The 27,206-nt window shown below is 47.0% G+C and overlaps 2 protein-coding genes and 1 pseudogene across 4 annotated transcripts in view; 2 read left to right on the plus strand and 1 right to left on the minus strand.

The window, feature by feature from the left end:
- Window positions 1-474: 474 nt before the first annotated feature.
- Gstz1 (glutathione S-transferase zeta 1) lies at window positions 475-11,198 on the minus strand. 3 transcript variants are annotated; one of them, XM_076921567.1, is made up of 9 exons: window positions 11,067-11,198; window positions 7,243-7,294; window positions 6,029-6,096; window positions 5,468-5,548; window positions 5,049-5,174; window positions 3,640-3,718; window positions 3,113-3,165; window positions 2,143-2,192; window positions 475-1,472 (listed from the first exon to the last, which is right to left on the minus strand). In XM_076921567.1, the coding sequence occupies exons 1-9, from the start codon at window positions 11,079-11,081 to the stop codon at window positions 1,346-1,348; spliced, it is 651 nt and encodes a 216-aa protein (XP_076777682.1). In that variant the 5' UTR covers window positions 11,082-11,198; the 3' UTR covers window positions 475-1,345. The 3 variants fall into 3 exon arrangements, with proteins under 3 accessions (XP_076777682.1, XP_076777683.1, XP_076777684.1); XM_076921568.1 differs by lacking the exon at window positions 11,067-11,198 and adding an exon at window positions 7,558-7,665; XM_076921569.1 differs by lacking the exons at window positions 7,243-7,294; window positions 11,067-11,198 and adding an exon at window positions 7,558-7,579.
- An 84-nt stretch (window positions 11,199-11,282) lies between these two features.
- Window positions 11,283-27,206, plus strand: part of Pomt2 (protein O-mannosyltransferase 2) — a 41,593-nt gene continuing 25,669 nt past the window's right edge. The window contains exons 1-6 of the mRNA XM_076921563.1: window positions 11,283-11,740; window positions 18,712-18,796; window positions 20,236-20,340; window positions 23,017-23,125; window positions 25,363-25,471; window positions 26,992-27,151. Of these exons, the coding sequence (XP_076777678.1) occupies window positions 11,283-11,740; window positions 18,712-18,796; window positions 20,236-20,340; window positions 23,017-23,125; window positions 25,363-25,471; window positions 26,992-27,151 (1,026 nt within the window). The remainder of the gene's footprint in view (window positions 11,741-18,711; window positions 18,797-20,235; window positions 20,341-23,016; window positions 23,126-25,362; window positions 25,472-26,991; window positions 27,152-27,206) is intronic.
- On the plus strand, window positions 21,133-21,816 carry LOC143436927 (cytochrome c oxidase subunit 6C-2 pseudogene; annotated as a pseudogene).

Here is a 27,206-nt window from a genome sequence, read left to right on the forward strand (position 1 = left end):
GCTGAGTCCAGACATGGTTTCCAGCTAGTGGAAATGTTCATCTTCTGAGACCCAGCTCAGTCTTAGCTCAACATGTTGGAGGCCTGCCTTCAACTAATGACTAAACTCAATGTAAATGTTTTCTGGAGTCAGGTTCAATAAGAAATGAAGGCGTTCAGACTTCCCTATCACACTTTTGTAGGTCTGCCAGGCTTTTTTTTTTTTTTTTTTTTTTTTTTAAGACAGGGTTTCTTTATATGTAACTTTGGCTGTTCTGAAACTCACTCTGTAGACCAGGCTGGCCTTGAACTCACAGAGATCCAGCTGTCTCAGCCTCCCAAGTGCTGGTATTAAAGATGTGAGCCATGACCACCCGGCTTTGCCAGGCATTTTAACCTGCATCCTCATGTCATCTTTGTGGCTGCCCCATGACAGATAGCAAGTGTCTTGGTTTCTTCTCTGTTGCTGTGATAAAATGTCCATGGCAAAAGCAACTTAAAGGAGAGAATGTTTATTTTAGCTCCTAGTTTTAGGTTACAGTCCATAATGGCAGGGAAGTCAAGGCATCAGCATGTGTAGCTGATCGGAATGCACACATGGTGGATGCTGCACTCTCTCTACTCTTCTGGGCCCCAGGATCCTCTGCCTAGGGAATGGTACCATCCATGGTGGGTGAGTTCCCACCTCAACATTACCAATATAACCCCCGCCCCCCAACATTCACAAAGGCCCTTCTCCCTGCTGATTCTAGCTTTATTTCAAGTTTATTAGCATTAGCAGTTAGAGCAGGTCATGTCTCTGCCAAACCCCCTCCTAAAACATGACAGATAAGAGGATTAAGGCAGAATGTAGTGGCTACAGTGCAAGCAGAAGGAAGATATATCCTACTGGCTTCATTTCGCTAGAGAAAATTCTAATATGGGGACCTCAAAGAAATACCATGGACTCCATGGATCTGCTGCTTCCTGAGGAAAGAGCTGAAGTTCGAGTCCTCTGCCTACAACTCATTCTGGGCCTGTTCTGGTTTGAATAAAAATGGCCCCCATAGGCACTAATAGGAGGTGTGGCCTTCTTGGAGGATATGTGTCACTGGGGGGCGGGCTTTGTGGTTTCAGTTTGCTCACACCAGGCCCATTGTCACTCTCCTTGCTGCCTTTGGATCCAGATTCGAATTCTCAGCTACCTCTCCAGCACCATGTCTGCCTACGTTGCTGCCTTGCTTTGTACCATGGTGATAATGAACTGAATCTCTGAAACTGTAAGCCAGCCCCAATTAAATGTTTTTGTTTTTAAGAGTTGCCATGGTTAATGTGTCTCTTCACAGCAGTAGAAACCCTAAGACATCCAATGGGGCATGGTTTGGGAGCTAAGTCCTCAGCTCAGCAGGTGTATCGGGCTGTCGATGTGGGTGAGACACTTGGAAAACCTCCAAGGCCAGCAGCGCCTTGTTGATGTGACTGATGGTGGGGTAGGGGCTTAGGTCCACCTTGAACCTGTGGCAGAGAAACATCTGTAAGCCAGGGCTTTCAGGGATACTGCTGTGGGCAGTGTGGAAAATAGAGGCAGGGCTGGATGAGGTCAGGGGTTGCAGTGCAAGGACAGAAAGCAGCCCTGCCACATGGGGATCCCCACTGGCTGGGATGCTCTGGGTAGGTCTGGAGTGCTATCGTCTAACATCATACACCTCCTCTTCTCTAAGAAATGACTGCTCTGAATTCTGGTGTCAGGCATTTGTATAGGCTGACCCATCACCCATGTTACTAGCTTCTTAGGGGAAGGAATGCACCACACGTGCCCATATTCTAAAGGGCAAGCATGATGCCTTCCGGCGGGGTGATGGAGGGGAGTCACAGAGCTCACTTCTAAACAGACACTTCACATTTGGGTATAGCAGTGTTCTTGGGAGTTGTTCCCTTAGGTAAGCCACCTCCTCTAAGAAGCAGTGGCTGTCTATACAAAGTCACCCAGGCTACAGTGGGAATGGTAGGAGTATTTCAGTGATTTCTTCTGCCACGTCTATGCTAGTCCAGGGCAGCTGATATGGCCTGGTGCAGTGGCTCCTTGGCAGCTAAAGAAGGGCTCACATGAGACACTATCTCAGCAGTAGATGTGGAGGCCCTGACTGGAGGGGGATGTAAAGGAGAATGCGGAGCGTTTTCTTACCTTTCAGCATTTGCCACTTGGGGCACTAAGCACACATCAGCCATGGACACCTAAAGAAAGGTCAGGGGAGTTTGCACAAGGATTATCATCTAGACTCACTGGCAAGGCGGCTGGCTGTACCCACTGCTGACTGTACCAGGGCTGCCAATCCAACTTCCTGTATGCCTCGTTTTCCCACCATCCCTAGCACCCCCTCACTGTCTCCTCTGTAACTGCCTGTCCCCGTCACTCAGAGCTGTAGTATTTCTTCCATCTCGTGTTCTGGTTTCCCTGACAACCAGCCTTGTGGAATGCAGAAAAGGCCTAACTGCCTTAGTGGCTATCGCTGTGCTTGTTAAAGCCACCTGACTAGGCACTTAATGAGGACTCCTGGCAGATAAGGAGCCATGGAACCAGACAAGCACAGGCCCAAGGCCTTATTCTACAGGCATCCAGGGCTCTGTAATCCTAGAATCTCTGGGCTGTGAAGGAAGGGATAGTCTAACCCTTCAGCTGATGCCTGGACTACTTCACTGTGTCAGAAGTGTGTTCTTCTAGCCTGGACACCTCACACTACCTCTACTTCAGTAGTTCAACCTTCCTAGTGCTGTAACCCTTTAGTACAGCGTCTCATGTTGTGGTGACCCCCAGCCATAATATTATTTCATCACTAATTCATTACTGTAATTTTGCTACTGCTATGAATTATAATGTAAATCTGAATTGCAAGATATTGGATATGTGACCCCTGTTAAAGGGTCATATGACCCCCAACAGGGTCACGACCCACAGGTTGAGGACTGCTGCTCTAGAGTCAGTGTAGGAGTGAGCTGAGGCATTCGTACAAACTGACTGCTCAGAGTAGAGGGTTCTACCAGGAGGCTGGCCCTAGGTATCTCCTTAGGATAAGGAGCTGATTGGGTCTATGTGGGAGAAATGATGGCCCGAGATCAGCATGAAGGCCACAGTGGGCAGGTCCAGGGACACTTACCTCATCTCCTACGCAGTACTTCCCTGCTGTGCTCTGCAGAATCTTCTCCAGCGCTGTGGGGAGGCCACATGGATAACATTTACATCAACCTCTCCAGGGCTTGGCCTCCATAGGCAGACAATGAGGAGCTAGGCTGGGGCACTGGGCAGAGTCTAGTCTAGGGAATATGGCAGCCGGGACTAAGAAAAATGTTCCCCATGGCTTCTCTGTCTAGTCTAGAGCCAAGGCAACAGCTCTCACAGACAGCCTAATAGTCTGAAGACTGGCACCGTGGTTGGAGTACTCAGTGGGCTGTCCACCAATGCTGTGGGACCATAGTCTCCAGGTGTGGGGTTCATGGGCATTCTGGAGCTCTAAGCCATGCTTGAGCACCTGCCCAGCCCACCACCTGCCTGTCCACAGTCCTCTTCTCACTGAACTGTCACGATCAAGCAGCCCAGGAAGCTGGCTCAGATGCTCAGAGCTCTGTGTGAGTGTCAGTTCTCTAAGAGGTCACATTGGAGCAGCTCATAAGAGTAAGGACTCACCACTAAAGCCGGAAGTAATAGCCTTTTGGGCCCAAAGCATCTGGTTCTCTTGTCCCACTTGCTTCAGGACAGACAGGTTCTGCACAGCTCAAGAGAAAAAAATACCTGTCATGGCTCTGGCAGCCAGCCTGAGTTTGTTCCTCTGCCAAGCTGTGCAGGTGTGCTGTGCCCTTTGCTCTAGCAATTTACCTGTTCTGCTCCCCCTCTGGGCTACATGGGCCCTTCCTTCCATCAGGGCTCTGAAGGTGGAAGTAGCCACCTTCGTGGGCTTCCCCAGTGACCTCATGTATTCTAGAAGCCTTGTGATTTTTGGTAGCAATATGCAAGAATTGGAACATAGGATGCTGGCATTACTGACAGAGATAGGCACAAACCAAGGCTTATTTCTCTCATTACTTCTCCCTTACTTGGTGTCTTGAAAAGAGAAGCTATATGATATGTGGGGGAGGGGGCGAGCCAGGTGTGTTGGACTGGCTTCTAGAGATAATGACTAAGGGGTGCAGTTCCCATTGTTAAAAACAGCAAGGTGATGCAGGAGTTGGGGCACAGGTGTACAGGGTGAGCTTGGTCCTTGCTCTGATACTGCTTAGCTGTGTCACCCTGCAAAGTCACTGCTCCCTTTTAGAGCCACTACCTTACAAAGTAGAAGTTGGCACAGATGAATGGTTTTAATACTTGCCTTTCTATTTCACAGATGAAAACTTACTTAACTTTATAAAAACAAAATGCAAACTTTACAAGATTCCTAGTTTGGCGTGCTGTGGAGATAGGGGGTTAACTCCAGACTAGGGAGAATAGCAGATTTGGTAATAATGCAATTTACATGGACTTTCTTTGTTTCTCAGTGTTATGAAAAGTTCTGTTTACGCTATGCTGTTGTACTGAGTCACTATGTCTGAAAATGTATCTTAGTTTTAAAATAATCAATTACTAAAATATACTAATGATGAAAAATCACTAGAAAAAAAAAAAAAAAGACACCAATAGACCCTCCCAATGAAGGGCTGCCTTTCAATTTGTAACAGGCCAAACAAAAACCTAAAACACAATTATCTGAAGCATAGTAAAGTGAAGTATGGTCAAGCAAGGCCTACCTGCGTGTGTGCTACAGAGCAGATGACCAGGAGCTGCCCAGGCTGGAGGCTAGACCTATACCTGCCCCCCTACCCCTTTCCCTGCCTCAAACATCTCTATGTTCCTAGGCCTAGGAGCAGAGTTAGGGACCCATGCTGATGGAAGACTTCTGGGATCCCTGCCCGCTTCTGCCATGTGGTTTATGTCAAGGCCCCTGGGAGTTTTTCTTTGTCCCCCTGCTTCCCCTATTCACAGCCAGACACCTCCCTGTGGCTCGTCACTGTGGATATGAAGGGCTGAGAAGTATACAGGGTGCCAGTGTAACAGTGCCTGACCTGAAGGGGCTGGATGCCACTAGCGATGAGGTCAGAAATCATGCGCACGATGGCTCTTTTCTGTGGGTCCTGAGGCAGGAGCCGTGGGATAGGCCGAGTCTCTTCCAGGTACTCCATGATGGCCAGCTGTTCAGAGGGAACATTGAGACAGGGAGAGGGAGAGGGCTTGGGATCCCTGGACCAGAGGGAAGAGGCCAGCAAATTCTCTTTTTGCCTCTCCCTCGCCCTCTTCAACTGGAGCACTATAAAGGTCCTTTGGGGACCTTGCTGGACTTGGGTCTCCACATGCTCAACCTCCCTCTCTCCTTCCCTCAACCATATATTTAACAATCCCTATTATGCTTGGTCACTTGTAGGTTAGGAAGAGATGTCAAGTCCCCTCATTCAGAACTCTGCCACCCTCAAGCTCCTCTACTCACTGACTGGCCAATGGTGATTCCATCGATCTTCAGCGCTGGCACTTGCTTCATGGGATTCAGGGTCTGAAATTCCTCAGAGAACTGTGGAGACAAGGCTGTGGTGAACTGGGTGGCCTCGCCTGAGTACCTTAACGCAGAACCAAGCAAGTAGGAAAACTGTAGACCTAGCACCGATCCATATGTCTTGTCTATGGAGGCCTTGGTTCCTAAAACCGAGATAACTTCTAGGGAATCCATGCAGTATCTTAGGTGCAAGCTTTGCCTTAATGGTCTGGCTTTATGGTTTTCCCTGTACCTTTTACTGTGGTCACCAGGCCAGCTCTGAGCTCAGTCATCCATTGAGAGGGTCTGATACAGGGAAAGGCCCCATTTCCAACTACCCTCAAAAAGTCAGGCACTGAGCCCATCCCACCTCACTGCTGCTGCTCAGGACAGCCAGCTGCAGCCTCCCAATCATAGGAACCCTGAAATACAGTTCTCCCTCTAGGTGACAACCAGTCCTCCATCTGGTACCTGTTCAAGGTCCAATCCTCATGTGTGGGCCTGGGACAGCTTCCTTACCTGTTGCCCACCATCCTTTATGAGGTTGACCGGCACTGTCTCATAGTCGATGCCTTTTAACGCCAGAGCTAGGAGAGACCAGAGTGGAGTTAGGGAATGCCTTCTGGTGAGACTCGACTCTCAAAGGGAGCCCTCCCAGGCTGACACCAGGAGCCTCCTCTCTGCAGGTCAACTCTACAGTGGAGTAAAATTTAGGCTGAGAGAGGCCAAAGCATGGATGCTCTACAAAGACGGCATCCATAGTATTTTGACTTTGGGCTCAGTAAAGGTAGAGCCTTTGGGGCTCAGGAAAGGACTGTGAGGTATGTGACAGTCACTAATGATGGTTCTGCAATTATGGCAAGACTGGATATAGGCTGCCTGGGTTAAAATCCTACCATATTCAATTGGTAGGTATATGACCTTGGTCATGTAACTTAGGGAGTTTCTGTGCCTCAGTTTCCCAGTCTGACAAGCAGCACCGTGCAGTAGTTGAATGTGGGAATTGGTTAGGGGTGTAGGTTAGTGGAAGGGCATGCGCTTAACGCATTCAAGGCTCTGTGTTCAGTTGCATGATTCAAACTGCAGGCTTTCCTCTTAGTAGCTGCACGATCAAGGGCAAATTACCTAACCTTCCTGTACCTTAGTCTCATTTGTACAGTGGGGACACTAATGGTCCCTCCCTCCTATGAACACTGAGATGGAAAGGGAGTCATGCACACGAAAGCACTGGACACGGACTTTTTGGTACGCACTGCTATGAGGGTAGCCTTTGCCAACAGTTATGCTCACTGGAGAAACGAAGGGTCAGACCTGGACTCAAGCAGAGGGCTCTAGTTTCTACTCCCCGGAAACCTCTGTGGTCAACTCCAAACAGTTCTGTTTGATTAGCCAGATCAAATAAGATAAAGAACAGAGGGAGGCCGGCTGCTCCCCGGCCAGTTACCAGGGACCTCTGGATTTTGTGAACCTGTTCTCTCTCTCACATGGTTGCTAAAGGCTTCTCGAGTGCAGTGTGACAGAAGTCGCAGCCCCGAGGTGAAAAACAAACCCTCTTCCTCCCACTCCCACTGTCCTCATGTTGGACTTTCTGGCTGGAAGTGACATTCAGAGATGGAGGCTCCAGAACAAGGGTACTGGCAGATGCGATGGGACAGGAGGGGGATATGAAGTCCTCTGTCCCACCCTTCCCACTCCCCACCCCCCATCCTCTCCTCCGGAAGCTGGACTCTTACCAATTCGAACTCTCCATGAACAGGAGCTTCGGAAATAGGAGTAGAGGACAGGCTGTGGAAAGAGGGGGATGAGGGTGGATGATTAACTTAGGCTTAGCAGGTTTCCAGCTGTAGGGCCCCCGCTTGCTGGAAGCAGGCACGGAGCAGCTCACAGGCAAAAGGCTCTAAGCACCAGTTTCTTCCCATGGCACTGGCCATCCTTCCTCCAGCCTTCATCCTAGCAACTTAGGCCTGTCGTGGGTCCTAGTTGTACTGCTGAGCTCCTGAGGAACAAGTGCCTCTCAAGAGGAAGCAGCTTTCAGGTGTTAGCCTTACCTTGTCAGCCATAGTGCAGTAGCTTCCTAAGGAACAGTTTTCTCACAGAGCTATGAGGCAGGGGGCAGAACCCAAAGGTGGGTCTCAGGAGCCAATGGGAAAGCAGGCTGGACGGGCACCAAAGGATTCTGGACTCTGGTCCAGAAAGGCACTGGAGCAAACAGTGTAGCCTGGCTTTGACGTACAGTATGTGGTGAAATAGGCTCAGAGCAGGCAGGCTCAGGGTCCAGCCTTGTGTGACCAGAAACAAATTCCTGCCTCTCTTGGTCTTCAGCTCCTTTGTTTATAAAACAAAAGGCTGCTCTAAAATGATGGCAGAGAGATGGGGCTTCTTCCTTATCGATGCTTTGGTGTCTCTTACTTTAAAGCTCCCCATTCTCAGATGGCCTCACAAAAATCGATGGCAGATACGCCCATTTACCACAAAGCTGAGGTTGCCAGCTGGAGGTTCCCGAGGGTCCTGTCTGGATTTCATAATACCATGGCCCCCGATTTACCAATGCTCTACTTAACAACTTTTCCACTTTATAACGAAGAGCAAGTGATAATGTATTTGATTTAGAAACTGTACTTCAAATTTTGAATTTTGGTCTTTTCCCAGGCTGGGCCATGGCAGTTAGCTACAGCTTGGTGACAGTGGGTTGGAAAAACTGGGGGGAAAACTTGACAGTCTCTGGTGTACCCTGCTGTGTGTATTATTGGTTTCTTAGATTTATTTTTATGCAGCTAGAGACGGCTCCGTGGTTAAGAGTGCTTGCTGCTCTCCCAGGAGTCGAGCTTGGTTCCCAGCACCCACATCAGGCAGCTCACACCTGCCTGTAATACCAGCTCCAAGTGATTCAATGCCTCATCTCCATGGGTGCTGGCACTCACCGTCACATAGCTACATGCAGACACAATATGTACACATATCAAAGCCAGCGCTTTGAAAATATTTTCATCATTTAAAAATATTAATTGTAGGGCTGGAGAGTTGGCTCAGAGGTTAAGAGCACTGACTGCTCTTCCAGAGGTCATGAGTTCGATTTCCAGCAACTACAAGGTGGCTCTCAACCATCTATAATGAGATCTGGTGCCCTCTTCTGGCCTGCAGGTGTACAAGCAGGCAGAACATTGTATACATAATAAATAAATCTTTTAAAAAAATTAATTGTAGATGGTTGTGAGCTGCCAGGGGTGCTGGGAATTGAATCTAGGTCCTCTGGAAGGGTAGACAGTACTCCTAACTGCTGCGTCATCTCTCTAGCCCCCAGTAAATGTATTTTTACAGTCTTTTCGATTTATGATGTGTTTATCTGGGTGCGTTAACCAGGATATTTCACACACAAACCTTTTCCCCCCTTTAAAACTTCAGGAGACTGTGGGGTTAGCCTCCTAAAAGGTAAGCACTGATTAATGGTCCCCTTTAGGCTGAGTATGCCCCCTGATCTGCCATGAAATTTGTTACATTTGGGCCCCTGGACTGTGTGACTAAAGGGTCTGGAAGTTAATTTCTCAGGTGCTTCCTGGGTAGTCATGTCACAGCAGGACTGACAGAAATCGACACTCAGATCACCTACAAGTCCCCAGACTACAGCTCCCCCTCCTTTTGCTGTCTCCTTAGACCAAGATACTATGTGAACCAGTTTCCCTGTCCCCACACCACCAACACAGTAGTCCACAAGAGGAAGGCAACAAGTAGGACTCAGGTTCTCTCAGGGCAGATCCCAAGCCCAGGACCAGTCTGCCTTGCAAGCACCTTCTGTGAGGAAACGGAAGATGGGCATGGCTGGAGGACAGGTGATCCAGCCAGGGTCCTCGGACTTGGGAGATCACAATGGATTTTATTTGGAGAGGAATCTCTTTCTTTATCTAGGAAGGCCAGGGGATTGCTGGGCCCTACAGAGCTTAGAGACACTGACCATGAGGGAGTGGCAAGCATGAGCAGAGCTGCTGGAGAGAATGCCTTATGTAATGTGTGTCACACACCAGGCTGTACCAAGGGTGCCCAGAGTCATGCTAACTGCTCCTACCCTCCCCATGGCCCTTCAGTAGGAGACAGAATCTTAGGTAATTTCTCGTCATACTTAGTAGTAACTATACAGTATAGTCTTATACTTCAGGTTATGTTTTCAAAGACCTCAAGTGGATGCCTGAAACCATGTGGTACCAAAACCCTGCATCTATTAGGTTTTTTTTTTTTTTTCTTTTCTTAAATATCCTCTTAGTTTCTTTTCCTGTTGCTATGATAAAATGCCCCAACAAAGGCAGTCTAAAGAAGAGTGGTTTATTTTGGCTTAAAATTCAAGATGTAGTCTGTCATGGGTTTGGGGGGGGGGGGGGAAGCAGCCTGAAACAGCTGGTGACATTGCCTCCACAGCGTGAAACAGAACGACGCATGTGCACTGGTGCTCTGCTGACATCCCTCTTCTTATGGGCCTCACTCTCCCACATCAGTTAACCTGATAAAGACAATCCGAACCTAGAAACTCTCTCTGCAGCATCTGGAGGCTTGTCTCCTCGTGTGCTTTTAGATGCATGGGAAGAGAAATCACAGCTAAGCAGGAACAGCAAACCACCCGGTGATTTTTGCACTTGAACGGCTACATTTTAATCTGAAGTAGAATGTCCGTTTAATCAGCACACCTGGCAGGATCAAGTTTCCAACTCAAATATGCATTCTGGCGACTTTCAACTTGCAGTTTTGCCTTTGTGGGAGACTCAGCCCATGCTAGGAGCTACTTCCGAGTTGCATACATCCCCAGCTGTTTTTATACCATTTCTTACATGATTAAAATTCCGAAAAATCACATCTGTATGTGGAAAATCTATACAATCCTAACCTGACGCAATGCCTTTTGCATCTAACTTGCCGCCTTTCTACATAACTGCCCTCATAAGACTCAGTTATAAGTCCCTTATAAAACGTATTCGCAGCTCTAGGCCACCAGTGGCTTAAATACAAGTGGCTCTAGGCTGGATGTGAGAAGTTCGACTTAAACCAGGAGGTTCCAGATCAGGACTTGGAAGGTGAGGAGTCATGAGTTCAAAGTCACGTTGGGCTGCACTGTTTCTTAGAGCCAAACGGACAAATTAAAAAACCTGAGCAGACACCACAAGTGACTATTAGCGACGTTAAAGTGTCACATCTTCCCCTTGCCTTTGGTGCATGCCTGGACCACCAGGCCCCCCTGAGAGACATACGCAGGGCACCGAGGAACCGCAAAGTAGGGAGCCATGTTTGAAAACCCTAGAAGAGGTCTGTCTACACGAAGCAGGTAACGGCGCTATTGGACGCCCCTCAAAAGCTGTGCAGTTTGGCCTTCACAGCTTAGCCTTCCGGGTCTAATCTACCGACACCATAAGGCTCGGCGGCCAGCGTGCAGGTGTAGAGGGAACGGGCGCGCCGCAGTGCATGCCGGGAGTCGTTGTGGAGCCACGCGGAGGGGCGCGCTCTCAGCCCCGCCCCCACACAGCTGTTTTCCGCGTTTCTCAGGAGCGTCCCTCACCCCCGGACGTGCGGCACAGACCTTCCCAGCTTGCATCTCGCTCGTCGGCCAGCCAAGAAAGTCAGTTCTCGGGACTGGAAGATGACTGAGGCCTAGCGGGGCCCAGAGAGCGAAGGTTGGACTAGATGGCCTTCCTTCCTTCGGGCTGGCCCCGCCCCCGCCTCCTGAGCTGCTGGGAGTTGTAGTTCATGAGCCGTCCCGAGTCTCTCTGTCTTTAAGGTCCCTCCGCCTCCCGCGATGTTCTACGCCTCAGGCCGCCTCTTAGCGGCCCGGGCGGCCACCACGCTTTCCGCCCCGCCCAGAGCCCGGGGCCCGGCGCTCCGCGGCAAACGGAGGGAACTACAAATCCCATGGCACCTCGAGACGCCCTCTTATGACTCCTTGACGGGGCAGCGGACAAGACCCGGCGTGCCTCCGGCCCGGAGGGTGATCTTTAGGAAGGGGAGGATGCCGCCGGCCGTAGGCGGTGGCCTAGCGGGCTCCGAGCTGCGTCCCCGTAGAGGTCGCAGTGTGCAGCAGGCTGCCAGAGCCGTGAGCCGAGACGTGGTACCCGAGGCTGCAGCACGGAGACTTAAACGGCCTGCTTGGAGCTCGCGGCGCTTCCAGGCGGCAGGCTGGTGGGCCACGTTGGCCGTGGTGACGCTGCTGTCCTTTGCCACCCGTTTTCACCGGCTAGACCAGCCGGCGCACATCTGGTAAGTAGCAGTAAGGACTTAGCGGGCACCATGGCAACCGAGAGGGAGTGACGCCGCCCTCTGATTGGCCTGAGGGCACGAAGTGGGCGGGATTCATCAGAGGCGCGACAGGTCTGTGGCGGTGGAGAAACTCGGTTGTATTTGGTGGGGTGTCCGGGGTGTGGGCAACGCTTTTCGGGTTTGCTCTGGTGGGGGTCCCACCACTCGGGGTTTGCAAGAGTTGTTCTCATGTCTTCTAGGCTACCTGGCTTTCAAATGGTGACACTCAGAGGTTCTTTGAACTTTGCTAAGAAAATAGTAAATTCATAGTACATAATTTTCCCAAAGCCTGGTTTTCAAATAAAAAAAATCCTATTGAGTAAGCATAGTTTTAGTATCAAGGCCTGGCGGCACAGATTCTGAGCAACAGGTGTTATCGTGTGAGAATTATTTTCTAGGCTCTACTTTTGGTACAGATGCTGGCTTGAGGCTTGGTTAAATTCCATTTCCTAAGGCCACAGAGTTACTTGATCTTTAGCTGGAAGGAATGTTTTATCGTCTCTATATCACAAAACAGAAACTTAGTATAGAAGGTGTCATAAGTGGATCTTCCTGACCCAAAAGCAAGCAAGCACACTGACTTGACAGGGCTGCTCTTCTGGGAAATTAATAAATTAACTGTAAATCTAATTAATAAAGTGTCTGTGAAGCTAATTAATAAATTAAGTGCATTTTATAGCTGTTGGGAGCTGTGACTACTGGGTTAGACTAAAGGAATTATCACAGGAAGGAGAATGAATATCAGCACCTTTAGAGTTAGGTTCCTCCACCCCTTGTCAAGTCCCACCAGACATGACATGCCCAAAGGGATAGCTGCACCCACTAGTTGCATAAGGGCCAAGGAATAATGAGTTTGGGAAATCTGTTTTATCACAGGCCACAATTAGCCCTGTTCTAGCAGGAGACATTGCCAGTTCTCTTGTTGCAAGTACAGCCCTAAGAAGTGGCCCAGGTCAAATGAAGTCAGGGCATTCCAGGTACGTTCTTGGCACATGTGTGGTTGTACAGGACCTTGATGAAGGACTTCTCTCCCACCTGGCTTTATTCCCTCTCAGTTATGCACTTCCTTGGCTTCCAGCAGATTTTCATGTTAATACACAACTCTATTAGCTACTCAGCTCAGCATGACTGACAGAGACAGAGACCAAATCTGTTCAGTTTGTTTCATATATGATTTAATTATGGCTACTGTCACTGAGACTCCAAGCAGCAGGATGATGTCAACCTTTGCTGTTTACCTCAACTATGTCCTTCAGAGCCCTGGATTCGGCCTCTTATGAATAAGTCCTGATGAGGGACCAGCAGTATGAATATAGTCTAAGGGCAATCTACCAGTTATGACCTGTGCAAAGCAGTTTAGATTGATTCTGATCTTTGGTATCATTGCCAGTAATTACAATGCACATCCCATGTCTAATGGAGAGACATTCTGTGCTCCATTCCTTAAATACTAACACATTACCTGAAGAGATGCAGATCATTCAGTTCAGTTTCATTTGGATCATCATTCAATTTGATTTAGACCACCACTACATTGGTTTGGTTAAGCCTCATGGGCAGTGTCATTGAATAGTTGAGCCTCCGTGACTGTATGGGCATAACTCAGGTCCCTAGTACTTTAGAGAAGCATATATGATGCATTCTATAGAGTGTATCAATGAGAGGAAGTTGTACCATCAGTGCATTAGCACGAGTACCAGGGAGCTGTTTGCTTTGTGGAGAGTTGGCGCTGATGTCATCAGCTGGGTCGGAGTAGCTCAAGACTGTCCATGTCTATGCTCATGAGTTCTGCTTGCAGCCACAGGTTGTTAGCATCATCAGCTGCCACTTGTCTTAGGTGGCCCCATCTGAATCTTACCTGGCTTTGGGGTTAGAGGATATAGAGAGAATTAATGTTTCCATTTACCGTATATCTCTAGAGCTCTACTGTCTTTCTTTCTTCTTCAGGGTTGTTTCTTTCCTACAACTCTGCCCATGATGATAGTGTGTGCCACACCAGCTTCTGCTTGCTTTTTCTCCCATTGTACCCTATTTCTATCCAGACCTTTTCACCATGGGCATTGTTAGGAAACTCACAAAGACCTATTATGTCTTCTTTCTGAAACAGGTGGCATTGTGGGGAGACTTGTGCTTAGCCAAGTGTCATTGTGTTTATCTTCTAGGCCATTTGACTCCAGTAAGACAATACAGGAGATAAAGCTAGAATTAAACATGAGTATTGCCATCTTCCCTTACCCTTCTCTGTTGATCTAGGGTGTCTCTTAAGAAGAAAGACATACACCATGGTCATAGAAGCATGAGTTTGTCTGAGTAGCTTTGTACAGCTCCTCTCCTTTTTCTTGATCATTACCTAGTTAGTAGTCATGAGGAGATGATTTTTTCTGGGGATGACTACATTAAGACAAGATTGCTTTTTAAAAGCGTGCAGGCCAGGAAAAGGTGATGGAGTTAGAGTCAGAAACCCTTTTAGTTGGTTTCAGAGGAAAAGTCCAATGCTTGACAGTAGCAGTTGTTTATTGATGATGGGAACATGGATTATCTGTTTATTACCTTGACTGTTGGCCCATCGTTAGATGACCATTGTGACAAAAAGGTGTCCCACTGTCAGACTTAGATGGTTTGGAAAGCTAATAAAAGGACATTAATTTTAAAGACCACAATGATTTATCCAGAGTCACGGAGCCAGAGCCTCAGCCTCTCTGTAACCCGACAAGACAACAGCAGCAGTGAAGTACTGGTGAGAACCTCAGCTGGGAACACAGTCCTGAAGCACTGCGTTTCTTAGAAGCAGGGAGTCAATGCCCTATGCAATAATAGAGCTTCCTTACCACTCAAAGCAAGTAGGCCAGCTTTTGGCAGGAGTCTGGTATACCCCGGTGGCTTCTGCTTCAGAGACCCATGGTCCTTTAAAATTTGTGCTCAGTCAGTTCATGACACCACATTTGTTTCTCTACCTGGAGCAATATAAGCAGCTGGATAGTGTAGGCTTGATTAGGAACTTCAGTCTAACAGTCATATCAGAGTACATCCTGTTTGATGGGTATCTCCATGAGTAATCCAGACTACTCCATCAGTGGGCAGGCAGTTTCCACTTCCCTGAGAGTGTCTTGAGTCTCTCAGTACATAGTCTTTCAGTTGGTTTGTCAGACCCTTCAACTCTGCAGCCAGCCAGCCAGCCAGCCAGCCAGCCAGCCAGAGTTATCTTACTTAGGGTTACTATTGCTGTGATGAAACACCATAGCCAAACCAACTCAGGGTTGGTTCCATATCACTGTTCACTATCAAAGGAAGTCAGGGTGGGAACCTGGAGGCAGGAGCTGATGCAGAAGTCATGGAGGGGTGCTTCTTACTGACTTCCTCCTCATTGCTTGCTCACCCTGTTTTCTTACAGAACCTAGGGCCACTAGCTCGAGGATGGTACCACCCACAATGGGTTGGGCCCTCCCACATCAATCACTAATTAAGAAATGTGTTACAGACTTGCCTACAGCCTGATCATCTGGAGTCATCTTCTTAATTGAGGTTCTCAGTTAACTTTATTTAGTTTGTGTCAAGTTGACATAAAACTCTCCAGCATAGGTCTAGAAAGATGGCTCAGTGGTTAAGAGTATTGGCTGCACTTCCAAAAGACCTGGGTTCAATTCCCAGTAACCACAAGTGTCTGTAACTCAAGTTCCAGGGCATCCCACTCCCTCACACAATCATACATACAGGGCAGACACCAGTACACATTAAAAAACAATGGCAACAACAACAAAACTATCCAGCACAGTTGTCTTTAGGGCAAGATGGCTTCTGCTACCCAGTGGATAGCATCAGCTTTTTACTCAGCTTAACCCCCCCAGAGGACCAGGTACTGACTGGCATTGTAAGGAAGGTCTGAGTCATGGCCCCACTGAGCTAGTAACTGTGTCTCAGGGAGTGGGATTGGTAATAGTTTTTTCACAAAGGGGCTCCTGCTGCTTTATGTAGAACTGAGAAGCCTCCTTGGCATTTTGTTAGTTCTAAACTCCAAGATAATGTATTCCAAAGAAGAATGGGAGAAACTCTGAGGGTTTTGTCGGGTAATGCACTCTTACTAACCTTCGACAGAGGTTACTAACTGGACTTTAAGAGTGTATTTAGTGTCTGTGTTCAGCAGGTGGCACTGTTATCCTGGCGACTAGCTTAGTATTCTAGCAGTCCTTAATGGGCGTGTGTTTGCCTGTTCACTTGCATGTGTGTGTATTCGCATACAGAGGTTGATATTGAATGTCTTCCTTTGTCTGTCTCCACTCATTTTTTGAGAGATGTGCTCTCTCTGAACTTGGAGCTGGCAGGCCACCGGGCTCCAGGGATCCTCTTGTCCTGGCATACTCAGTGCTGTGATAATGGGCACTCTACCATACCTGATTTTTACATGGTTGCTGGGGATCCAAACTCAGGTCCTCAAGCTTCTTTAATAAGTAGAACAGAGGGACAATTTCTACTCCTGTTGCCTACTGCCTCACTTGGGTAAGAACATTTACCACCAGGTTCCAGGATGTCTTCTTTTTTTTTTTTTTTGCTGTTTCAAAAAGCTTTATTTTCACTTGGTCCAAGACTTGGGAGAGGCTCCAGGGCGGTTACAGAGTTGCCTAGTGGCTTGAGAGGTTCATTCAGGTGGAGGTTCTGAGGTGGGCTGGTACAGAGCAGGGGGGGGGGGGGAGCCCCTTGAAGGTGCAGAAGCCTCCTAGTCGTGCTTGAAGACGCTCGAAGAGATACTCTCCCAGAGATGCCTGGAGCGCGCCAGGCTGCGCTGGTTGTGGCCCTGCCAGCCTACGGAGGTTGGTCAGGTGGTTGCCCATCTTTTTGATGAGCTTCACCTCCTTATCCAGGAAGTGGCTTTCCAAGAAGTCACAGAGATGAGGGTCTGTACGGGCAGATCCCAGGGCATGCAGATCCAAGAGGGCCTGGTTCAGGTTCTTCTCTAGGGCCAAGGCAGCTTCCATGGCCTCCTGGGTTTTACCCCATTCATCTTGAGATGGCTTCTGCACATCCTGGAAGAGTGCATGCCCCCCACGATCGTTTTGCAACTTGAGGAGACACTCGGCGCCCTTGCTCGGCGCCCTCGCACTTCTCCTCGGCCAGTTCACGGAAGAAGTGGCCTACACCCTCCAAAGCCACGTCATCCTGGTCAAAAAAGAAGCCCAGAGAGAGGTAGGTGTAGGAGGCCTGCAGGTGCAAGTTGACCAGGCGGTTCACGGCAGTTTCCACTTCGGTGGAATAATTCTGATGAATCTGAGAGGTCATGGCTGATCCGGAGTTTGGAGCTAACCACGAAGAGACGGGGCTGGCTGGTTCTAGGAGCCGAAGGCAACGAGGAGATGGTCCTGGAGGCTGCGACTGGAGAGACTGAAAGGCGGCTGGAAGCTAACAAAGCGGGAGTCCCCAGGTCTGTTGCGTCCAAACACTGTTGAAGCAAGACACAGATCCACGGGACCTCCAAGGCACTGCTCCAGGATGTCTTCTCTTGTATTTGTATCTGACTCAGCCCTTATCCCTTCTTGTTCAGAAAGCCTATGTAGCCCCTCGTTGACAGGGTCTTAGATATGTTTTAGCTTGTTTGTAAATTAAGAGTTTAACTTGCTGCAGTTTTATGGGTGCTAGGAGAAGAGAATGACAATGGAATTTATTATGCATGGCACAGAAAGGCCTGAATACAGATGAGCCAGACCCTCCCATCCTTGGCATACTCTCCAGGGCTGTAAGGCCTGAGGGCACCATGGAGGGCTGACTGCCTTTCCTGACACAAGTAGTAAAATCCAAGAAGAAATGTGTATGCAACTCCTGATTTTATTTGAGAAACTTTTGAAGAGAAATCTCATCTGTTTTTCAAATAGACTTCAAGACTAACAGAAAATATTGGGGAAGTTCAGTGTCCAGTATGTGTGATAGAATTCCTAAGTCCTCTCCATGTATTATCTGAGTTGAACCCTAATACCTCCCTGGGAAGGGCATGAAGAGCATGGTTGTTTCATGTCACAACATTACTGGCTGATGGAGCTGCGGATAGCTCTCCTTTCTGTGGTCTCTTTTGCTTACTCTACTCTGAATTCTTTCTTTAATATCACCATGTTACTGTTGCTACCTCATTGTGCCCTTGGCTACTGCAGTAGCTTTAGTCTCCTGCCCATCTACTGGGCCCAGCGAATTTAAAATAATAAATAAGACCTAAATGTTCTTTGGGAAAGCACGAGGACATGATAGGGAAGTGATGATTATTCTGGAGGCCGACTTGGGGCAGTCACTGGAAAGCAGCCCTTCTTTTGAGCTATAGAAAGAAAATATTAAACAGCCCAGTTCTGTGATGTTGTAGCTGCCTTGTAAACCCTTCATGCATGAAAAAGCTGACGTGGCTGTATGGCAGAACAGGACTTTACACTGGGCTAGGCACAGGGCTTAGTAATGCTCTCAGTGAGGACATTTGGCTTTTTAGACAGCTGGTCATCATAACGGGTCAGCCAGATCAGAGGCAGCAGGTTGTTGGGCAGCCCCTGACTGCTGTGATGATCTTGCACTAGGCTCTAACCAGTAGCCTGGCAGGAGAGCGGTATGCATTCTAAGAACACAGGGGCTCAGAGTGAGACATTACCAGACTGGGAAGAAATAGCTGTACAAAACCTTTCATGTCACAGGAAAACACAGCTACTTTCAAATAAATCGATAAGAACTCAAGATACAAAAGAAGACTGTATTTAACTTAATATATGGTAACTGGTGTGTAAATATTTGTTAACCTTTTTCTTTATTGAAATCTAGACTGATAGCCAGCTTAAAGCTTTTCCTTAGACTACTGTGTCAAAAGCTTTGCTTTTAAGCCAACTTGAATATTACATGTTTGAAATTCATGACCTTTTGTTTTAATTGTAACTTTAACTATGGTTTATTAAAACTTTATGTTTTTCCTTTAGTTGGGATGAGACTCACTTTGGAAAAATGGGAAGTTACTATATTAACCGCACCTTTTTCTTTGATGTTCATCCACCACTGGGAAAGGTAAGCAGTGTGGTAATTGACACTCTCTCATTTGGGCAGATGACTTCTAAGAACTGGAGCCAAGTGTTATATTTGGATTTACTTTTCAGACTTCAGAGTTTCCTCAGATTTCTACTTGGATAGACAATCTTTGGTGTTCTTAGGGGTTCTCTGGGCTCACGAATGGAGAAGAACATCCATCAACTGTTGGATGGATATACAGATGTGGTCTATCCTTACAGCAGTATGTTATTCATCTGTATAGAAGAATGATGTTCTGATACTAGGAGTTTTCTTCTCAGGATGATGCAATGTTCTAGAATGACATAGTATCGATGATTATACAATCTTGTAGATATATTTAAAACCACTTTTAAGATCATTTGTTAGGCAACTTTTTCTCAATTTTATAAAAGAAAATAGAAGTATAATATACTACATAAAGGAAATATGCCCCACAGAAACTTAAACTATAAAAATTAAATTTTTTCCCTCTCTTAAAACCCAATATACATACTGACCTGTTCCTCTAACATTTTATAGTTAGAAATTCTACCAAATAATTTATTTTACTATTTTAACAACTTCTCTTGAGAAGACAAATGGATTCACAAAAGCCTTTCTTCCTAACTAAAGACTCAGATCTTAAGATCTTCAAGTCTTGGGGTAAATGCTAGGGGGATGGATGACTGGGGGGACAACATTGCTACAGGGAGGGAGGAAGTGTAGGTTCTAAACCTAGGGAAGGGCAGGAAAACCATGCTTCTTCCTGTCTGCATATTAACACAGAAACAAGCAGTTGTGTCTGGACCTGTGAAGCTCAGAGCAGCTGGGTAAAACAGTTACTTTTGAAATGCTATGCTGTGGAAGTGAACCCTTGGTCCCTCCCCTCCTCTCCTCTCCTCTTTTTTCCTCTCCCTTCCCTCCTCCCCCCCTCCCCCCTTCTCTGGAGAGATGCCTGTTTCTGCATCCTCTTTCTGATTTCAGTCCCTTATTCCTCATGTGTAGCTCTTTGGCCACTTTCCCCCTTCTCTGTGATTAGGAGCCTCATTTCCTTTTAGTAGAAAGCCAGTTTCCAGGAGTCAATCTGCCGAGGCCCTTTCCTGAGAAAGCTGTCATGTTCCATTTCATAACAAAAGACAGACAGACAGATGGGAGGGAGGGAGAGTGTGAGAGCCCCTCATTGACCTGCCCCTTCAAATTATAGAGTGTTTTCCTCCCTAAATGTTCAGTCTGCGCTAGTCCCAAGAATTTAGCTGTGGCACAAGAGAGGGTTTGTTTCAAGCTCTTTAGACAAAAGATCCTTTCCTGGGCGGCAGCTGCAGGACAACACGCTGCATTGGTACTTATGTGGCCAGTTGTCAAGGGAAACCGAAGTCTCTGCATACAGCTGCAGAGCACAGGGACAGAGGAGTCTTTTGATCTAAACACTTCATTTTCGTTCCTTCCTCTCTCCTCAGATGCTGATCGGTCTTGCTGGCTACCTAAGTGGATATGATGGTACCTTTCTGTTTCAGAAGCCTGGGGACAGATACGAGCACCACAGCTACATGGGAATGAGAGGAGTAAGGCTTCCTGCTTTACACAGACTGACTAATCCCTGGGGCCATACCCACTCACAGTGTAGATGAAGGGACTTCAGGGGAGTGAGGACAGACAAATGATTGAACCCATGCTCTTCAATAGAAATCTGGAAGAGAGTTGGAAAGGAAGGAAAGAAAGGGAGGCCACAGATAGCATGGGGCCATGCGCACTGCAGCCTGTTGTCTCTTGCTTGGGTTGCACACCTCTGCCAGCCAGCTTTTCCTTCAGATTATGGCATCCCCACACTCTCTCCAGGTTCTTATTTCTTCCTTTATGAAGGAAGTAGGGTCCTTAGAATTTCACTCTCAGGGAGGCTGCATGCCTATTCCATTCCCTCTGCGCCCTGATTCCCAGCATCAGCTTAATGGAACATGGCAGAACCTAAGCACTCAGTTCCTGGGAACAGCCTAATGAGACCTGTGAAAGCTGGCCTCCAGCCTAGGGTGTCAGACCACTTTGCTTTCACAAGTCAGATTAGTCTCTGTGCTAACCATGGGATGCTCTGTACAATCCATCCTGCCCCTCAGTCCATACTCTCAAGTGATTTTTTTTTTTTTTTTTTTTTTTTTTTTTTTTGAGAAAGGGTCTCACTATGTAATTCTAGCTGTCCTGAAACTCACAGAGGTCTGCCTGCCTCTGTCTCTCGAGTACTGGGAAGGCCTGTGCCACCACACCCAGATTTATCAAGACATTCTTTCTTCCTAATGACCCTTGAACACCACAGAGTATATATCATGCTCACCGTGGACTTGTGTAAGTTGCAAAGGACAAATAGCTGGATCCATTCTCTTCACTCTAGGATACATTAACTTCCTGTTTACAAAAATGATGGTCCAAAGGGAAGAATTTCTCCTTACCCTGAGCTTGACTGTTTACTACTGACGGGCAGACTAAGGTGATTTAAAAAAAAATTCAAACCCCCAAATCCTCCAACTCTTTAAGTGTCAAGCAGTCATCTTTCCCAAATCCAAATGCATCCTGGGGGAACAGGAAGGATGTTGGCGTGGAGGACATTCACTGCCATGAGTTCCAGTGATTTGCTAAAACTTCAGATGCGTGGTATTCTGGCCAAGCATCTGTAGGTTCATAGTGTTGGCATATTCGTTGTGGCCCTGGGAGTTGTCACTTCCTTTAAGTGTGGCATGGCTGAACTGAGAAAGAGGGCATATATAGATTTCTATAGAAACTATGATTCCATGAAAGATTTTGAAGAGATGAGGAAGGCTGGTGTCTTTCAGAGTGTGAAGTGATTTCAGAATGCAAAGAATTCTTTGGATTGCACTCTATAGAAGTTCATTGTTGACCTGTGTTCCTGAACTATTGTTGGGTTCAGGGTGGAAGCCAAGAAAACTTACTTCGGATACGGAAGCTCCAAATAATTAAAAGCTTTGTTTTCTCAGCACTCAGGGAGGTGGCTAGTTCAGGATCTGAACTGCATCCCTGAATGGAGATTGTACAACACTTTTAAAGGATGAGAACACATAGTGAGAGGGGGAACTCGGGGGAGGGGGAGCTGGGGGGAGCTGCAGTGATATCCAATTGTATTTTGACATGGGTTAAGCAAGGGAGTGCCTGCTGGAGACTGGGCTGTATCCAGGACACCTGGCTTCAAGGTCCTTAAATTATGCTCCTAGACTTTAGGTCTGGAGCTCAGAGTGATAGGGGACAAAGGAGCAGGTCGGCTGCATGTAGTTAATTAGGGCGTAACAGGCAACTGGTTAAATATCTTTATAACTTACGAACCTTAGTTTAGATAACAGTAACTTCTGTATTTTTTACCATTTAACAGAGAGTTAAGAAAACATTTGGAGAAGTGGGATAGGTGTTCCTTCCTAGGCCTGGGAACATGAACTTGTTTGGCTCTACCAGCAAGATGGAGAAGTTGTCCTTGAGATGGCTGGACCACACAACTGTCTCCTTACAAGTTGTCCCTAAGATGTCTGGGCTCAGACAAGTGTTTACAACAGAAGTTGTTCAGCTATAGGGAAGTCCCCAGCTCTCCTAGGGCCTGAGACCTTGAATTTCGTTTCTCCCTAGGATTAAATGGTATCTGAAAATGAAATGGTAGTACTTAGAATATGTTTCTTTTGCTTGTTCCCAACACTATAAAACATGAATATGTGGGCTAAGGAGTAGTTTCTTTCAATAAACAACAATTATATGGAAAAATGCACCCATAGATTAAAAATGGTTTTTGGTATCCTCAAAGCAAAGAACCAGGGGAAATATTACAAGAATAACAGAAATCTCAAAAATATTAAGATGCCTCAAAGAGGTCTGCCTTAACTTATACCCATGACTTTATGCTGGACACTAGTGTTGGTCAGGAATCCCTGCGTCAGTAGCCTTGAACTCATCCACTCCTTAGCCTGAGCCTGTGACGCAGGAGCTCCAGCGTTTGCCATTGCATTGATGAGGGGTGAGATAGGAGATAGCTGGCAGTGACGGGCAGCCTGCTTCTTCCTTTAAATGCCATTGATTTCATGCCAGTTCTGAGGGGCATACTCACTGTCATGTAATCCTGTACTATGACACTACCCTTGCATACTCCATGGTGATTTCAGATCACCTAGACTATGCTTTTGACTGGGTCCTCTATCTTAGACATTAATAGACCAGGTGAGCTCGTTATTTGACAGCTTCCCTTCCTCCTATAGTTCTGTGCTTTCCTGGGTTCCTGGCTGATCCCCTTTGCCTACCTCACTGTACTGGATCTATCCAAGTCCTTCCCAGCAGCACTGCTCACCGCCGCCCTTCTCACCTTTGGTAAGTTGTCTTATGCCATGTGTTTTGGGAAATGGACTGTCACACCGTGTGAGTGGTTGGAAATCAATGCAGTCAATATGTCACATCTGTGCATCCAGTTCCCAATTTACTTTAGGATTGGGTAAAATATATTACAACTAGTAACACTTAGGTAGTGTGAGCGTGTGTGTGTGTTTGTGTGTGTGTGTGTGTGTGTGTTTGTGTAGAATGAAGTTGACAGTTGGTCTCTACTTTATTTATTGAAGCAGAACCAGAGCTCACCAAGTCTAGTGTGTCTTGTTAACCAGCTTTCCCTGAGTAGCTCCTGTCCCTACCTCCTGTGTGCTGAGATTACATGTGGTTGCCATGCCTGCCCAGCTTTTATGTGGGTTCTAGGGAGCTGACATCCAGTCTCCATGTTTGCAAGACAAGTGTTTTCCAGTGAGTCATCTCCCCACTCCCTTTTATCTTCTTTCTGTGGGGCATCAGTAATCCTAAACATAAGTTCTCTTTAACTTACTTATATTTTTGTAATTAAAGGGTTAATTTTGCTTCTCTTAGGTTAATGTGCAGTTAGTTTGCATTTCCTTTTTTTTTTTTTTTTTTTTTTTTTTTTTTTTTTTTTTTTTTTTTTTTTTTTTTGGTTTTTCCGAGACAGGGTTTCTCTGTGTAGCCCTGGCTGTCCTGGAACTCACTTTGTAGACCAGGCTGGCCTCGAACTCAGAAATCCGCCTGCCTCTGCCTCCCAAGTGCTGGGATTAAAGGTGTGCACTACCACCGCCCGACCTAGTTTGCATTTCCTAAATTTATTACAACTGATGAAAAAGCAGATGCCCAGAAGTAGCTGTGAAGCAGGAAATAGCAATAGAACTTAAGTATTTTCTCCAGATCCTCACATGAATAAACAAAGGCTAACTGTAGAAGTTAGTTCTGTTGCTAGCTGGATTTATGAGCGTGCATTCATGATCTTGTGATACTTTACATGTAAAGAAGTCCAGACCAATTTAGGTGGGTATTTTCAGGACTTGTCAGACAGATAAGCTGCCGAATGTTGATAGATATACGGCAAGCTTATAGGGTTTCCTATTGTGAATGAGTGGCTTTCTCCTTGTATCTATTTTTTTCTCTTTAGTTATTCATAATCATTCATTTCTTCATTTCCATCTGATACCTGTTTCCTAGGCACCTACCCTGTACTAGGCCACCTTTCGAGGCCCCAGAAAATACCCTGGTGATATGCTATTTTCTGGAATATACCTATAGAAGGGCAGGCCAATAAGCCAGTACATTATTAAGTCTGTAGTAAAGCATGACACTCAACATTTAAATTGTTCACTTGTGTATAATGGCAGAGACACATGCACGCTTGCCATGGCACTCCTGTGGGAATCAGGACAACTTATGGGAACTGATTTTTTCCTTTCACTATGTGGGTCCTGGGAATCACACTCAGGTCATCAGGTATGGTGGCCTGTCTCACTGGCCTTGTGATGGAGCATCTTAAGCAGTTCGTGCCGGGTTAGACATAAAGCAGAGGAGATTAGTGGGGATCAGTAGTATTTTAGGTAGAAGAACTCCATGGGAAGGTAGAGCCTAGCAGAGTTCTGAGGGAAGAATATGCAGGCAGGGAGAACAGCCTATGTAGTAATCCTGGAATGGTGTTTAATAGACTTGAGGGACAGCAGGAGGCTGGCACAGCGAGGGCACAGTGAGGGAAGAAGGTTGGAGTTGGATTTGGATAAACATGGAGGCCTTTGAGGATTCGGCAGCTGTCCTGAGAAATTTTTAGTCTGAGTGAGTTGAGAAGACAGTGGAGGGTTTAAGTAGGAATATGACAACTTAAGCTTTTTAAAAAAATCGGTCTGGTACCTATGTAGGCACCAACTCCCAATCAAGGTATCTTATGAGATAAGACTTTCCTATACATTTGTAGTCTGCAGCTGTATCAGCTTGTGGGTCCTTTTGATGGTAGACATGAGGAAGTGGCCTCAGGGCTGCTCTGAGTGAATGACAGGGCTTCTTTGGAATTGAGGGCCTACAGGTAGCATAGGTACACTTCTTATCGTTGAGCTAATGATAATATACAGGGTAATGATGTTGTACCCCAGGTGGCGTCCTTCCCTTGCTGTTAGTCTGGTGTTGATCAGTGACTGCCTGCTCAAGACTGCTGGATTGTTTCCTGCTGTTGAGAGTGTTTTTGATTTTCAGAGATCTCTTTCATCACTCTGCATTTTGACCAACAAGCTCCTGTTTTTCAGACACAGGATGCCTCACTCTGTCCCAGTACATCCTCCTTGACCCCATCCTGATGTTCTTCATCATGGCTGCCATGCTGAGCATGGTCAAGTACAACTCCTTCGCCAGCAGGTCAGAAACTCCATCTCGGTTGGGGGAGGGATGGGGATCAGAAGCCGTGGCGGCCCCAGAAGTTTGACTGTGGCAGGGCTAAGTGGGCACTTACAGGACTTTTTTTTAGGTAATGAAAAATAAATTTTAAAATGTTTTCTCTAATGGATGCTTTTAGTTTTGGTTTTCACAAGACTGAGAAATGTCAGTTGTCAAGAGGAGTTTTAATGTTCAAGTCCGTATACAAAGAGTAGGAGCTCATGGGTGTCAGGAGGAGTCCTGATGCTGCTCCTCACAGCGCCTTGTCAGCTGCCCCTCAGCACCAGCGCTGTTCCACGGAGCTCGGGGCGTCACATCCTTCACATTCTCCATCCAGTGTAGATACTGCCTCAGACTTATTTGTCTCCCTGCCTCAAGGCTTGCATCCAGTGCTGACACAATGATGAATTTCCCACACCAGCCAAGAGGATCCTCCCGGGCCCTGGTCAGTTTTAAAACTGATCTGGATTTTGGTCTACTTCCAGAATTCTTCTGTTTTTCTGGATCCTTCTCCTGCCTTTGAGGGAGTAGAGTAGGTCATTCCATGTTTTCAAAATACTGTGTTCAAAGTTCAAAAGAGCTGGTATATCCTAGACTGTCCCAGGAAGTCATGTGTTTTTACCCAGCCACTGACTACCAGCCTACTGTGGTTTTGTGGTATCTTACACTTCTTGCACTCCATTTCCATCTACTTTTTAAAAACTGTATCAAGGACTGAGCCCAGGGCCTCATATGTTTAGCAAGCTCCCACCACTGAGCTATATCTCCAGACCCATGTCCTACTTTATGAATACATACTATACACCAGGTAGCATGCCAGGGGAGAAGGGCAGAGGAACTGAGATGTTGGCTTTAAGGAGTATTCATTCTGGCAAGGGAAGTGGCAGATCATCAGGAAGTTGGCTGTGGTGTACTGGGTGCTGTCAGTGCAGCAAGCTGATAAGGAACAACATTGCAGCTGATTGCCTGGCTTCAGCCATGTGCCATCTCAGGCAAGCTACATTGCTTAGACTCTCTGTGCCTCCATTTCCTTATGTGTAAAAAGAGGACAATGAGCTCTGGCTTGGGGGTGTGATGAGAACAGGGTATAGTACATGGAGTGGTGCCTGATATGAAATGAACATTCCACAAATACTCCTCGGCAGCAGAGGTGACACAAAGGATAAGTCTGACTTGAGTCCAGAGAACTTTCCTGGGTTTTCCTCTTATGTCTCCCTGGCTTGTTGCTAGTAAAGAATAAGTCTCTATGTAGGAGGTCCTGTGCTTAGCCAGGAGCATCATGGAGCCTCCTCTGCAGGACAACATGCTCCTTTCTCTCACACTGACTTGCCTGTAGTTTGAGGGCCTTCATGGTGCACAACCTTCTTGAAGCCTTTCTACCACAGTCCCTGGGGAGAAGAACCCTCCAGGCTTAGGGTACAGCATAGCCCCGTCTAGGCGGTGCTCTTGATTTCCAGTTTGATTCTAGCTGCCAAACTAAACTCTGCCTTATTGGTTTCCAGGCCTTTCTCTGCCCCCTGGTGGTTCTGGCTCAGCCTGACTGGCATTAGTCTCGCTGGTGCTTTAGGAGTCAAGTTTGTTGGGCTCTTTATCATCGTGCAAGTGGGGTTGAACACCATTTCAGACCTCTGGCAGCTGTTTGGAGACCTCAGTCTTTCACTGGTAAGAACTCAGGCACTCATGGAGATGTCTTTGCTCCACAGTGCTGCTCCCCACT

This window comes from Arvicanthis niloticus, chromosome 23 (assembly GCF_011762505.2).
Source record: "Arvicanthis niloticus isolate mArvNil1 chromosome 23, mArvNil1.pat.X, whole genome shotgun sequence".
In the NCBI taxonomy this organism is placed as follows: domain Eukaryota; kingdom Metazoa; phylum Chordata; class Mammalia; order Rodentia; family Muridae; genus Arvicanthis; species Arvicanthis niloticus.

Excerpts from the sequence above, each read along its gene's own strand:
- Gstz1 (XM_076921567.1), bottom strand. Across the intron at positions 5,175-5,467 it reads GAATCACCATTGGCCAGTCA|CTGGCCATCATGGAGTACCT; the intron begins GTGAGTAGAGGA and ends CCCTCTGAACAG. Across the intron at positions 2,193-3,112 it reads AGTACTGCGTAGGAGATGAG|GTGTCCATGGCTGATGTGTG; the intron begins GTAAGTGTCCCT and ends ACCTTTCTTTAG.